Genomic DNA, 15,195 nt, shown 5'->3' with positions numbered 1-15,195 from the left:
GTGTGTGTGTGTGTGTGTGTGTGTGTGTGTGTGTGTGTGTGTGTGAGGCACCTCCATGTCATTAGGATTGTAAGGCTGTTGACACTAATTAAAGAGCTCAGAGACCAGCGTTCAAGGATCTGTGTGTGTGTGTGTGTGTGTGTGTGTGTGTGTGTGTGTGTGTGTGTGTGTGTGTGTGTGTGTGTGAGGCACCTCCATGTCATTAGGATTGTAAGGCTGTTGACACTAATTAAAGAACTCAGAGACTAGCGTTCAAGGATCTGTGTGTGTGTGTGTGTGTGTGTGTGTGTGTGTGTGTGTGTGTGTGTGTGTGTGTGTGTGCGTGTGTGTGAGGCACCTCCATGTCATTACGACTGTAAGGCTGTTGACACTACTTAAAGAACTCAGAGACCAGCGTTCAAGGATCTCTCTCTCTCTCTCTCTCTCTCTCTCTCTCTCTCTCAGGCATATCTTATCTTCCGTGTTGCCATTCGCTCAGCCCGTCCCCAGCCCCTCTACCTCATCCACACTCCCATCGCCCAACACGTCATGTCCCGGTCACACACAGCGCCAGCAGTCTTTGGGAACCGGCACTGGATGGATATGATGCCGCCGAAAGGCTACCTCACAGAAGAGGCCCTGCACTGCCGCTGAGGATGAGGCAATTGGGTGGAAGTCATTAGCCCCACACTACACACCCGAATATCATTTCCACAGGCTGAACAGTTACACACACACACACACACACACACACACACACACACACACACACACACACACACACACACACACACACACACACACACACACACACACACACACACACACACACACACACAAACACATTTTTGGCAAATGAGGCGTTACGGGATACAAGCGGAGGACATTTTCAGGGTAAGGTGGACATTTCAGAACCAGGTCCCCCCTGACTTCAACAAAGCACCCGTCCCAAAACGCACCCCCCCCCCCCCCCCCCCCCCCCCCCCCCCCCCCCCCCCAGCCCAATATTTCGGCTTTGCGCGCGTATGTTGTGTGTGTGTGTGTGTGTGTGTGTGTGTGTGTGTGTGTGTGTGTGTGTGTGTGTGTGTGTGTGTGTGTGCCTGTATGCAGAATAATATAAATATAATGATTAAGGCAGGAATAACTTGTTCTTTTTGATCAAATGATTACACCCTGGATTTGGGACGTTACACCGTTACATGTGTCGTATGTATTTTGTTATGTACCGCCTGAGGGTTTTCCATTTTATTCATATTCTGATTGTTTGTAAACGGTATAGAATCATTAGAAGCGTATTTAATTCACTGTTGGCTTTTGGTGATCTTCATGTATTGTTGTGTAGTGATCTGAACTGTAGAGTTTCGAATGTTTCTCACCATTGCCAAAGAGGAAACGGTGGTGACGTTTTGGATTTTAAGTATGCCAGTCATCCAGTTAGCACAGGCAGATGCTCGCAAGATATGTCGTTTTAATGATTATGGGAAACAGTTGTTGAATATGTGCACTGCTCTCGATTTGTGTATCCTAAATGGGATGTGTTATGGCGACCGTCAAGGATGCTGCACGTTCGTGTTAGACAGTGGAAACAGTGTTCGTGAATATTTTCTGATGTGTTGTGACCTATTTTCGTTTCTGTGTGTGAGTGCTGTGAGTTGAGTGTTTGTGAGCGGTTTAAATCTGAACACATACCTGTTATGTTTGAATTATTTGGATGTTAAAGAAAACGATATGCCAAACGAAAAATGACTTCATTGTTGAAATAAATTATATAGTTTGATGATTCCATTGATGTTTATCATGCTGATTAATCTTCGAATAAAATTCAAGGAAAAAGCAGATTTTGTGATTAGTTTGATTGAAGCTGATGTTAATGATTCACTAGATGCTGTTAATGTGTTTGAAGGACGCTGCAGAGTGCATGAAAAAGCAGGTAAATTGTAAGAAACAGTATAAAGATCAAGACTGGTTCGACGCAGATTGTCGTTCTCATAAAAAGCAAGTTCGTAGACTATTAAATAAATTTCGTCTTAAATGTTAAAGCACGTGATTGTTACTGTAGAACAAGGCGTGAATACAAAAAGCCTACAAAAGTTGGAAAAAAAAAAAAAAAAAAAGTTCAGCGATTCATTCAGAAGGATTTCTCTGAAAAGAAAACAACCATTAAATAACATTAGTATCGATACATGGTTGGAACACTTTAAAGCACTCCTAGCAAAAGACACAATTTGTTGATAAAATGGTACACGATGGAGTTGAAGAAGAAGGAAAAAAAACCACTTAAATCGCCAAATTTCTAGGGAACCAGTGTTACTTGCTATTAGAAAAATAAACAATCGTAAGGCCGCTGACCAGATAGTATAACTGGTGAGCTTTTGAAATATGGTTGTAATGAAGATACTGTGCTTTTTGTTTTCCATTTTCTCTTTCATCATGGAATCTATCCGGAAAAATGGACCGAATCAATTGTTCTCCCTCTTCATAAGAAAGGTAACATAAATTACCCAAACAACTTTCGAGGCATCTCCCTCAGTGATGCAGCTAGTAAAGTGTATCGCACTATTATGAACTGTAGACTTCAGGAGTGGGTGGAGGAGAACAATATCACAAAAGAATTTCAGGCAGAATTTAAATGAAATTATTCTACGATAGACCATATGTTTACACTGATGTCCTTTGTGCAAAAGCAGTTCTCTTTAAATCGTAAATCATACGTTGCTTTCATTGATTTCGAGAAAGCCTTTGATTCTGTAAATAGAAGTATTCTGTGGTCTATTCTGCTCAAAAATGGAATACGGGCTAAATCATTTAGATGCCTAATGAGTGTGTATGGCAGTGTTAAAGTTAGAGTTAGGTGTGGCGGTAACTTAACAGAATATATTCAATGTACGAGTCGGGTGAAACAAGGCGATGTGTGTAGACATATTCATTTTTTTCCTTGTTAATTAATGAATTGACATCTTACGTTGTTAATAATGGAAGACATGGAACACATTTCACAACGGAGTTCTTGCACTTGTTTATCTTACTTTTGACAGATGATGTTTTGCTGTCTGAAACGGTTATTGGTCTTCAAACGCGGAGCAAAGCATGCTGTATTATGTATTACACAAAAATTGTCGAGTTTAAGGAATCAGTCTTTCCAACTGTTATGAAACTTTTTGATTCTCAAGTACAGCCCATGGTTCAGTGTGGTGCTGAAGTGTGAGGCCTTGCAATGTATCGTGAAAAAGTTCATTTATTTGCCCATAAGAAATTTTTGGGAGTATCGACACAAACACCAAATGACTTAATCTGTGGTGAAACATGTAGATATCCAGTATATTTAAATTCATCCGTTAGATGTGTAAAGTACTGGCTAAAACTTCTTCAAATTGAAAAGATACGATTACCAAAGAAAGCATATAATGTGTTGTATGACCTGAACGCTAGAGGCAAGGTAAACTGTGCGACTAAAGTAAAGGTACAAAAAATTACATGAGTTGGGTTAGGGTATGCATGGATTAATCAAGGTGTTGGCAATGTAACTGCATTTCTACATTTTTTTTCGAAACAGACTTATTGATTGTCGATGGTAAGAATGGATTGCTCATATTCAAGACAGTAACAGATTTGATTTGTATCAACAGTTTAATACGCTGCACTGTATTCCAACGTACAGATGAAGACAGATAAGCATTCAAAATTCATAATGACAAGTTTTAGATTTGGAGACCACAAACTAGAAGTGATCTCATGTGTCCATTGTGTAAAGATGCACGTGAACCGAGTGGAGTACATTCTGTGTTGTACTGTTCCTTCCTTGACGATCTCAGAAAACAGTTTGTCCCCAAGAAGTTTTGTAGACACCCATCTGTATTCAAACTTCTGTTGCTCATGACGTCTGTGAATGAAGATGGTGTTAAACAATTTGTCATTTATTTGAATAATGCATATCAGATCAGTTGTATTTGTAAAATGCATAAAATATTGACTCAAACTAACAAGACTGCTAACATCAAGATTGCGTAGACAAGCATACGAAATGCTGCTGCTGCAAGAGGAGAAGGGCAAACAGAACTGAGTATTCCACATCAACTTGAAGAAAACACTAACAGAACATGGATGTGCCAAGGAGTAGGGAACGAGACCGGCTTTGAATCGGAATTTAAAGATAGATTTACAGCATGTTACAAACAAAACTGGCACGGAGAAATGGAAAGCAATGATAAGTATAAATGGTTCTATCCATCTAAATCAATTTTCAAACAGAAGTATATGAAGATCATAACAAATAGATGGCATAAAATCTGCTTTGCAAAGCTCAGATTGAGAGCACTTGGACTGAATGCCAACAGAACATGGTTGATTCAGACGTCGCAACTTTTCCTTGCCCAATGTGTGGCGAAAGCCCAGAAGATTAAAATCATTTCATATTTAACTGCAAAAGATACGATGAAATGCGAAAAAAACTGTGCCCTTTTCAATACAGCTCCAACGCAGAGAAAAGATTTGTTCGGCATACTGATGACAGAAAATGAAGAGATGATACTTTCACTTGCAAAATAAGCATCTGAGGCAATAAATATGCGGTAAACGTCCATCATCGGTCCAAATACTCATTAATCAATTAAAAATTAGTATGGCTTTTATGAGGAAAAATGCATAGATAAAAAGGAAGGGCTACATTTGGATGGTCAGTCTCGACATTATTATATGATGTTCGTATTGATATGATGGGTTTTGATGTTCACGCATAAATAATTATTTCATGATCTATATGTTCTTTAGCATGTATTTGTATTGATATGATGTGTGCCGATGTTACATGCGTAAATATTTATGATATGATTTATATGTACTTTGTTTTCTGTGTACTGTCCAAACCTTGGAGACGAACGACTGAAAAAAGACACATTTACCCCCCTGTCACATGTACTTTAAACTAATGACAAAGTGCCATTGTGTCGGAAATCTCTTATTAGTTTATCTTGTTTCAATTCTGTTTGTTTGTTTTTTTTCCTTTCTGTTCCATTTTATCTGTTTTGCACCAATTTGTTCTGATTAGTACCTACTATGTCATAAGAGCTTTACAGCGAATGAGTTAAACATTTCAGTGTTCAAAAAAAAAAAAAAAAAAGGGGTTCTCTCTCTCATCAGACACAGCGGGCAGACACACACACACACACACACACACAGAGAGACACAGACATAGACACAGATCACACACACACACACACACACACACACACACACACACACACACACGACACACAGAGACACAGACATAGACACAGATCACACACACACACACACACACACACACCACACACACACACACACACACACACACACACACACACCACACCCACACACACACACACACGCACGCACACACACACACACACACACACACACACACACGCACATACACACACACACCACACACACACACACACACACACACACACACACGCACGCACACACACACACACACACACACACACACACCACAGACACACACACACACACACGCACCACACCACACACACACACACACACACACGCACGCACACACACACACACACACACACACACACACACACACACACACACACACACACACACACACACACACACACACACCAAAACGCTTACCTGTAACAGAACCATCCTGGACAACCAACCAACAGCAAAGTATCACTGGTTGTTGTTTGTTTGCTTGTTTGTTTGCTTGACTGATATCATGTACTCCTTTTCCTCAGAATGTCTAGAACTGCCGGCGAGCCCAAGCCCAGACCAAGTCCGTTCCACACTACTACAGCTGGACTCCCCAGTTAAGTCTCCACCACCGGCAACGAGGAATTATCAGCAGTGAGTGACTCGGCAAGAAGAGCAGTGAGAACGTGAACACTGGCTGTGTTTTGATGAGAAACACACACTTTCCAAGACTTTCGGAAACTTTTTTTTAATAAAAAACAAAAAAAAACAACAAAAACCAAAAAAAGAAAGAGAGAGTGATAGAAAAGTTTGGCACACGTTCTACCGTGTACCCCTATCCCGCCTCTCTATCTCATCCTGAACTATTCTGTCAATGTTCACTTGTTACGAGCCGCTGACATGTCACGTCAGTCATGACGCATCTGTACTCTTTATTTCCACCCCTCACCCAATCGTACAAAAGAGGTAAGTAATATAGTCTTCACATCACGTCAAAAGAATGCGAAGAATCAACCAAACATGAAGTCAGCCACGTCCCACGACTCAACCTGCTGTAGCATTTATCCATCCCACACTCCTCCCCCCTGTATAACACACAGCACGGGTCAGGCCGACTGGGCGCTGCTCTGGACGGGGTCTAGAAGAATGCGCATACAACGCGTGCTTTTCCTGCCTGCGCTGTGTGCAAGTGTAGCAGCACAGGGGATTACAGAGTGTGTGTGTGTGTGTGTGTGTGTGTGTGTGTTTGTGTGCGCGCGCGCGTGTGCGTTTATGAGTGTTCGTGTGCGTCTGTGTCTATGTCTATGTCTGTGTGTGTACGAATCCGAGTTAGCGCGTGAGAGAGACCAAAGTGTGGAAGTTAGGGGCTGGCTCTGCTTCCATTGTTCGTTCACTGAGCACTCTCTGTTATGTTGGCTGCTGCTACTGCTGCTGCTGCTGCTGCTGAGACCGGCTTCCAGCTGCTTTTCCGCGCGTGTTGTGCTCGTGGTGAAAGTGTTGTTGGTCTGTTCATAGACACACTAACACTCACGGTTTGTGTTCTTCGTCTACTGTTTTTATTCATAGACACACCCACACGAACGGTTTGTGTTTTGGGTCTGCTGTTTTACTCAAAGACACATTTACTCTAACGGTTAATGTCTTTGGTCTGCTGGTCTACTCAAAGACAAACTAACGGCTGGTGTCTTTGATCTGCTTTCGTCTGCACCATTCCATGTGATATCACTCACAGACACACAGACACAGACACAGACACATAGACACATACTCAGACACACACACACGCACACATCCACACACACACACACACACGCACACACGCCATTCCATGTAGTATCTGTGTGCAGTGTGTCAGCTGAAGAACCCATCAATGACAGCCTTCCTGTCAGGACACACACAGGCACGCACGCGTGCGCGCGCGCACACACACACACACCAGTGACTACACACACACACACACACACACACACACACACACACACACACACACACACACACACACACACACACACACACACACACACCAGTGAACACACACACACACACACACACACACTTCAATTCTTCATTATCAGGAAGGTCGACGCAACCTCAGTAGTCGTGAAACAGCATGCTCAGCGCTGCTGCCGGGCCGAAACACGTGTTGCAGTATCGTGTGCGGTATGTCGGTACCGTGAAATTCTGCCATGGCTGGCTGGTGATGATGGGAGAGCCTCTTCCACCTCCTCCTCGCTAATACTGAGAGCGGCGGCCAGACTGTATACTGGAACAGGGGTGCTGAAAGCGAGCCGGAGCTGACTGAGCTCTTCAGTGTGCAGGTCAATAGGCGGGGCGGGGAGGAAGGGGTGGGCAGGGATGGGTATGTGTGTGGTGTGGGGTGGGGGTTGGGGTGGGGGGTGGGGGTAAATGATGCTGGAGAGACAGGGAGGGGGTATGTGCGGGGTGGGGGTAGGGGGTGTATGTGGTGGAGGGGGAAGGGGGCCACGGGGGTGCTTCAGAAGTTATAAATTCTGACAGTGGTTCCTTTTGGAGGGAGGTGGGTGGGTGATTGGGTGTGTGTGTGTGGAAGGGGGGGGGGATTGTGGGAGGGGGGAGGAGTGCTGATCAGTGTCGGAGAACATGAATATACAGTCCTTACTTGCTTCCCTCGTTTCATTCACCTATGGTTTGCTTTTGAAATCTATGTAGGCCCTAATACGTATTTGCTGCAGTATTGTGCAATGGCCTTTTTATCACCAGATTTTAAGAAAGTAATGTGGTTAACAAAAAGAACAAAAACACACACACACACACACACACACACACACACACACACACACACACACACACACACACACACACACCAAAAAAAAAACAAACAAACAAACAAAAAACCGAAATTATTTGTGTGCAATATGAAAACAACATAAGGCCTGTATGTTGACAAATCAGTCACTGAGATAAGGAAGTTCGACACATTTACACCATCAAAAACACCGATGTAACTGAATTGTATTGCATTGCATTACAGTCTTCTCTCTGTGTGAAATACATGCCGCTGCTCTCGCCGGGTCAAGTCGAGCGTATCGCCACAGTACATTGTCACCTTTTTTTCTGTCTGATTATATTATTATCATCATTATTATCATTGTTGATTTTTAAAGGATATTTCTATTGCGCGTAACAGCAGAGTGCCACCTGCCTAACACTCAGACAAAGAAGATCAAAAGATAAAGATGCTTGTTAACATTACAATGAAAAGTCTTTTGCAGCTTAGCCTTTTGTCACGGTGAAGGACTATGTCTCTCAAACTAAGAGGCAAGATTGCACTTGCCCTTAGTGTTGCAGCCTCGAGGGCTAGCTGACCTTTGTATGGGAACCATCCCAACGCCGACTGTCCTGAAACCCCCTTGGCTGAGAGAGTGGGGATGAAGCTGGGCAAGACACTCTCCACCATAATCTTCTTCTTCTTCTGCGTTCGATGTTTTGGCTGCGTCAGACGGTCACCCCTGTCGCCACGATGTAGCCCACGGTCTTCTCCAGGTCGTGGCGGTCTCACCAAAGCTGCGCCTGTAGCTCCGTGCCCCCTGGCCAGGTTTGACGCCGTAGAGCTTCATGGGTTGGGCAGTGTTGGAGGATGTGTTCAGGGGTCTGGGGTCCAGTGCCACATGGACACTCATCAGTGTGGGCGATCTTCATACGGTGAAGGTGACTCAGTAGTCGGCAGTGGCCAGTTCTCAGTCTGAAGAGGACAAATTCTAGCCCCGATAGTTGGGACAGCAGTTGCCTCTTCTGGTGTTCTAATGGTCATGGTCGGACACGACTGACTATCATACACAAAAAATAGAAAGAATAAAACTACTAATGCTCGATATATCAGGGACACAGAGACAGGCACACACATCCCATATATAAAATACCCACTATCACACAAACGCACACGGCAGTTCTAACTCGCAGAGACCTGCGCGCCCGCGCGTAAACACACACACACACACACACCACACACACACAGAGGCACGCGGCACACACTCACTCTCTCTCTCTCTCTCTCACACACACACACACACACACACACACACACACACACACACAATTTTACTCGAGTCATACACATACATGTAGTGAGGTGTACAGCGGATCATAAGAACAAATGCTGATACTGGCACCCGATTTCATGAAAAAACAACAACAATGAATAATCACCTTAACCCGCCCCCCCCCCCCCCCACCACCACCACCCCCAGACACCCCCACCTCCACCACCACCACCCCCAGACACCCCCACCTCCACCCCCACCCCCACCTCCACACCGGGTACCTCAGGCACCAAAGGCGCATTCTGTGTCTCTCGTCTCATGGTGGATTCAGTCATAAAAGATTCAAATCAAATCTAAAATAAACGAAAAACTCAGCATGATTCAGTTGAAGTTAACTTTGTTTATAGATTTACAGTGTGCCTGTGCATTATGCGCTGCATTGTCCTATGCATATGAACTGCGTTGACCTGATCCAATCTTAAAATGAAATGAAGAGGTATTTCACTGATTAATGCAAATCAAGAAACACACACGCATCTCTCTCTCTCTCTGGAGCTAAAACTAGAATATAATAAGGCTGTTTTTATGCACAAAATAGTAAGCGGCTACGGCTACGCACCTCCTTCAATTATAAATAACTTCCCAGTAAATAACGTAAGACATGTACATAAGTTGCATATACCTCGTCCAAATATTGATCTTTTTAAGTCCAGCCTAACATACAGCGGGGGAACGTATTGGAATAATTTACCATCACGTTTAAAAAATATATTACTGACGGGGTCAACCCGCTATTGCCGCAACCCGCTATTGCCGCGGCCCGTTGTTGCCGCAACCCGCTATTGCCGCGGCCCGTTGTTGCCGCAACCCGCTATTGCCGCGGCCCGTTGTTGCCGCAACGATTTTGGATTTCACATTGAAATCTTGAACCTTGACCTTGACCTTGACCTTGCTACAGCAGTTTGAATAAGGTATGGTATTTTGTGTTCCAACAGCACGTTAGTGCACTTTCTTTTGATTTTTTTGTGTAAAATTGTCTTCTTGAGAAAGCGTGGTACGTTACGAACGTTTTATTTCTTTTTTTAGTTTTATTTGTCCCCCACCCCCACCCCCTTGTTTTTGTCCCTCCCCCCCTTTTTTTGGCTTTTAATATGTGATGACACCTGAATGTGTGTTGAACATAATGTGACGAATCCAGATTAATTTTCTTGATTTATAAGACAACGATGCAAACAAGATTGTTGTTTTGTTTCACAATTAAAAATATCATTTCATGTCATAATTCCTCTAACTTTCACTTTCATTTGATCTATGCATTTCTCTATACTTTTCTTATGTTTTGTCTTTTGTTTGCTTTTACTCTTCTATTCTTGTTCAGCGAATAAATCCTTCCTGACGAATTATAACTTCCGCTGGGGGTCGTCCTTTCTTCTTGTGTAAGAGATTTTCTCGTCAATAAAAATTAATGTACATAATGAAATTTTAAAAAAAAATTAAAAAAAGACCAACAAAAAGAAAAAAAGGGCTTCGGCAACAACTGGCCGCGGCAATAGCGGGCCGCGGCAACAACGGGCCGCGGCAATAGCGGGTTGTAGCCTTACTGACCACAACAACTTTAAGCTAAATCTAAAAATGTACCAATTCACAAAAATTGACGTCACCTGAAATCCAACATTGCTTTCGACAATTTGTGGGTTCCCTCTCACTCTCTCTTGAGTGGGTGCATTTGTGTGCGTTTGTGTGTGTGTGTGTGTGTGTGTGTGTGTGTGTATTTCATGATTTTTTCTTTTCTTTTCTTCTCTTCTTCTTCCTTTTGTGGAATGGCTTTGAATGGTGAAATAATGGTGTATTTTGATTGTGTTTTGATTTTGTGCTCATTTTCGCTTTTTTAGCTTTATTCCCTCTTTAGGGCGAGGGCTGGATGTAAAAAAGCATGTTACTTGCTTATCTATTACCCTCGTTAATAAAGATTTTGTCTTTGTCTGTCTTTGTCTCTCTCTCCCTCTCTCTCTCTCTCTTTCTCTCTCTCTCTCTCAATACATATATGATATTGCGTGTGTGTGTGTGTGTGTTGCAACATTGTGGACCTGTCACACTGACTGTACCTCAGGACCCCCACACACTCCCCGCCCCTCTCCACCTTACTTCCCCGCCGCTCCGCACTAACGCCTCCCCCCCCCCCCCCCCCCCCCCCCCCCCCCCCCCTACGCCCCTCCCCGGCCCACCTCCATCCCTTCATAATTACATCACTCACGTGGAGAGAGACCCCCCCACCCCCTTCTCTCCCACCCAACCCCTCCGCACTCCCATCTCCCACCCACCCCCACCCCTCAGCCCCTACCCCCCCCCCCCCCCCGCCCCCCATTCCCCACTCCCACATCAGCTCAAGTGGGAATTCCAAACACCAGTTGTGACAGGAAAGCACTGGCAGCTGACACATCTGCTGACTGCATCGCGGTGGGCATTGAAAGCAAAACGATAGGGCAAGGGATGTGAACATACCACGTGCAGCGTGCAGCGTGCTGCTAGCAGAGTGTGTGGGAAGCCAGGCTGCCCAGCTAAACTGATCAACACACTATGACTAGGACAGGACAAGACAGCTCAGCGCTCTGCGGCTTTTATCAGAAGCTGCTGTTGCTGCTGTTGATGATAATGATGATGATGATGATGATGATGATGATAAGTTTAGGTTTTTTTTCTGTTTGTTTTTGTTTTTTGGTTTTTTTTGGGGGGGGTTGGGGGGGGAGTCAGGGGGGGAGGGGGGTTGTCCGTCTGTTTGTTTGTTTGTTTGTTTTAGAATACGTTGAATAAAATAAAGTGCTTGCCATGCCAGATCACACTGCCACAGACACACCCACGGGTTTTTTGGGGTGTTTTTTTTCCACATAAACACATCCGTGTGCTTATGCGAACCACACACGGGGCACACACATACAGGGGTTTTCTTTTTGTCTGTATCCCCTTTCTATATCTCTTTATATTTCGGTTTTGGGCTTTCTTGAGTGATATACAGTATATTTTTTTCTGGTTGTGTGAAATTTCTGAAAAATTCTTATCTTATGGATCAATGCTGCTCAGTGTATTGTATTCAATAGTGATTTCAGCTCAAACAACAATGCCCATCCCTTTTTTTTGTCCTATTTTTCCCGTTATTTAGTTTTTGGATGGATTTTGTTCTTTGGGGGGTTCGGTTGTTTTTTTTACATCGTAATCTAAAACACATGGTGTGTGTGTGTGTGTGTGTGTGTGTATAAACCTGCACTTGTTGCTGTTGAGGCTAGGTTGTACATGTGATCTTAGCAACGCTGAGTTTGCTCAGTATTACTGAAGTCTATGGAACCGACACAGACTTAGGACAAACCTTTAAACGCAAACGTCAAACTTACCTCTGCTGATAATCGTTTGCACAGCCCAGCCCCCGGAACCACCAAAACATGTAACGTGACCTGACTTGTGGACACACTGAAATCATAAACGTTCCAGCGTGGGAGAGCGCGATGACCTTTGACTGGAGGCCGTGGCCTGGGTGACCTTTGTGAAATAGGTCACTGTCACAGGGGGTGAAAATGGACACGGAAGGAAGTGCCCGGCTTCCTTGCTGACCGCCCATTGGGTCCTCTGGCTGGCAGGGCAGCTTCGAAGAACCCTTGCCTGTTTTGGGGCCAGTCTCTGGAGGGCGGTACCCCAGATGTTGCTTCAGGATCTTGAGTACTTGGACTGCTCCGTGTCAGAGAAGAAGTGTCTCTGAGATTTCTGTGCCGTGGTTGCGTTTGCGTTGCGTTTCATTGCATTGTATTTTATTGACTTACGTTGTGTTGCATTGAATTGTATTGTTGACTTGTGTTGTATTGTTGACTTGTGTTGTATTGTGTTGTATTGTTGACTTGTGTTGTATAATGGAGTCAAAATAAGAGAAGGGCCAGGGGGCCGGATATAGAGTCCTGGCAAAGTACGAGAGGGGGCATGAGGGATATAGAGTCAAAATAAGAGAGGGGGCAGGAGGGATATAGAGTCCTGGCAAAGTACGAGAGGGGGCATGAGGGATATAGAGTCAAAATAAGAGAGGGGGCAGGGGGGATATAGAGTCAAAATAAGAGAGGGGGCAGGGGGGATATAGAGTCAAAATGAGAGAGGGGCCCGGGGGGACATAGAGTCAAAGTAAGAGAGGGGGCAGGGGGGATACAGAGTCAAAATAAGAGAGGGGGCAGGGGGGATATAGAGTCAAAATGAGAGAGGGGGCAGGGGGGATATAGAGTCAAAATAAGGGAGGGGCCCTGGGGAACATAGAGTCAAACTAAGAGAGGGGACAGGGGGGATATAGAGTCAAAGTAAGAGAGGGGGCAGGGGGGATATAGAGTCAAAGTAAGAGAGGGGACAGAGGGGATATAGAGTCAAAATGAGAGAGGGGGCAGGGGGGATATAGAGTCCTGGCAAAGTACGAGGGGGGGGGGGGCATGAGGGATAGAGAGTCAAAATAAGAGAGGGGGCAGGGGGGATATAGAGTCAAAATAAGAGAGGGGGCATGAGGGATATAGAGTCAAAACAAGAGAGGGGGCAGGGGGGATGTAGAGTCAAAATTAGAGAGGGGGCATGGGGATATAGAGTCAAAACAAGAGAGGGGGCAGGGGGGATATAGAGTCAAAATAAGGGAGGGGGCAGGGGGGATATAGAGTCAAAACAAGAGAGGGGGCAGGGGGGATATAGAGTCAAAATAAGGGAGGGGGCAGGGGGGATATAGAGTCAAAATGAGAGAGGGGGCAGGGGGGATATAGTCAAAATAAGAGAGGGGCCCGGGGGGATATAGAGTCAAAGTAAGAGAGGGGGCCCGGGGGATATAGGCAAAGTAAGAGAGGGGGCCCGGGGGATATAGGCAAAGTAAGAGAGGGGGCAGGGGGGATATAGAGTCAAAGTAAGAGAGGGGCCCGGGGGGATATTGGCAAAGCAAGAGAGGGGGCAGGGGGGCGTGAAAGTCAGTTCCAATATAACGGCGCAGCAGGACTGAGATGTGGCCGCAGCCCCAGAAAGAAACAAAAAAGGTGAGGGGTGGGGTACGGTAGGTTAAACGGGTAAATGTTTAACAGGTGTGTCAGTCAGACAATAGCTGTGGCTTTCCCTCCGTGCCCTCTGTGACTGAATTCTGATGGAGGTGTTTGTTCAGCCTCTGTATTATTCAGGTCACGCTGAGCGATGACATACATTTCTGAAGGGGTGGGGGAGGCGGGGGACGGTGGGTGGTTGAGGTATATGGGAGGAGGGTTGGGAGTTAAGAGGTGAGTGGAGTGGGAGGTGGGGGACGATTCGATGGGGGCAGAAGAGGGATTGAGGGGAGAGAGAGAGAGAGAGAGAGAGAGAGAGAGAGAGAGAGAGAGATTGACTGGATTAATTGATAATCTTTATTTTCAACAGTAAGATAGTAAGAAACTTTGATGTCTTTTTTTTCCTTTTACATAGTCGTCGCACACTACGAGAGGGACTTGAGTGTACGTATGCTGATGCAATGAAAACATGACTTCAGTAGTAGGTAAAACCGAAAGAAAGTATTTGAAATGTTATTGTGAACATATTCATGTTGCTACCAAGAAAGAGCACCAGACACTCTTTTTCTTCTTCTTCTTCTTCTTCTTCTTCTTCATTTTCTTTATATTATGCACATTCTTAAACAGGTGCACAGAAGTCTGATAACTGTGGAGTGATGGCCTAGAGATAACGCGTTCACCTAGGAAGCGAGAGAATCTGAGCGCGCTGGTTCGAATCACGGCTCAGCTGCCGATATTTTCTCCCCCTCCATTGGACCTTGAGTGGTGGTCTGGACGCTAGACATTCGGATGAGACGATAAACCGAGGTCCCGTGTGCAGCATGCACTCAGCGCACGTAAAAGAACCCACGGCAACAAAATGGTTGTTTCTGGCAAAATTCTGTAGAAAAATCCACTTTGATAGGAAAAACAAATGAAACTGCACGCAGGAAAAAAAATACATAAAATGGGTGGCGCTGTTGTGT

The 15,195-nt window shown here is 44.8% G+C and overlaps 1 protein-coding gene across 1 annotated transcript in view; it reads right to left on the bottom strand.

The window, feature by feature from the left end:
- The window catches only part of LOC143299048 (carbohydrate sulfotransferase 15-like), an 83,962-nt gene extending 77,729 nt beyond the window's left edge, over window positions 1-6,233 (bottom strand). Inside the window, exon 1 of the mRNA XM_076612140.1 lies at window positions 5,614-6,233. Coding sequence (XP_076468255.1) covers window positions 5,614-5,628 — 15 coding nt within the window. The 5' untranslated portion in view covers window positions 5,629-6,233. The remainder of the gene's footprint in view (window positions 1-5,613) is intronic.
- Window positions 6,234-15,195: the final 8,962 nt, after the last annotated feature.

The sequence above is a fragment of the Babylonia areolata genome, chromosome 24, assembly GCF_041734735.1.
Source record: "Babylonia areolata isolate BAREFJ2019XMU chromosome 24, ASM4173473v1, whole genome shotgun sequence".
Lineage (NCBI taxonomy): Eukaryota > Metazoa > Mollusca > Gastropoda > Neogastropoda > Buccinidae > Babylonia > Babylonia areolata.
Note: the sequence above shows the minus strand (reverse complement) of the source record. Positions and strands in the feature narration are given on the sequence as shown.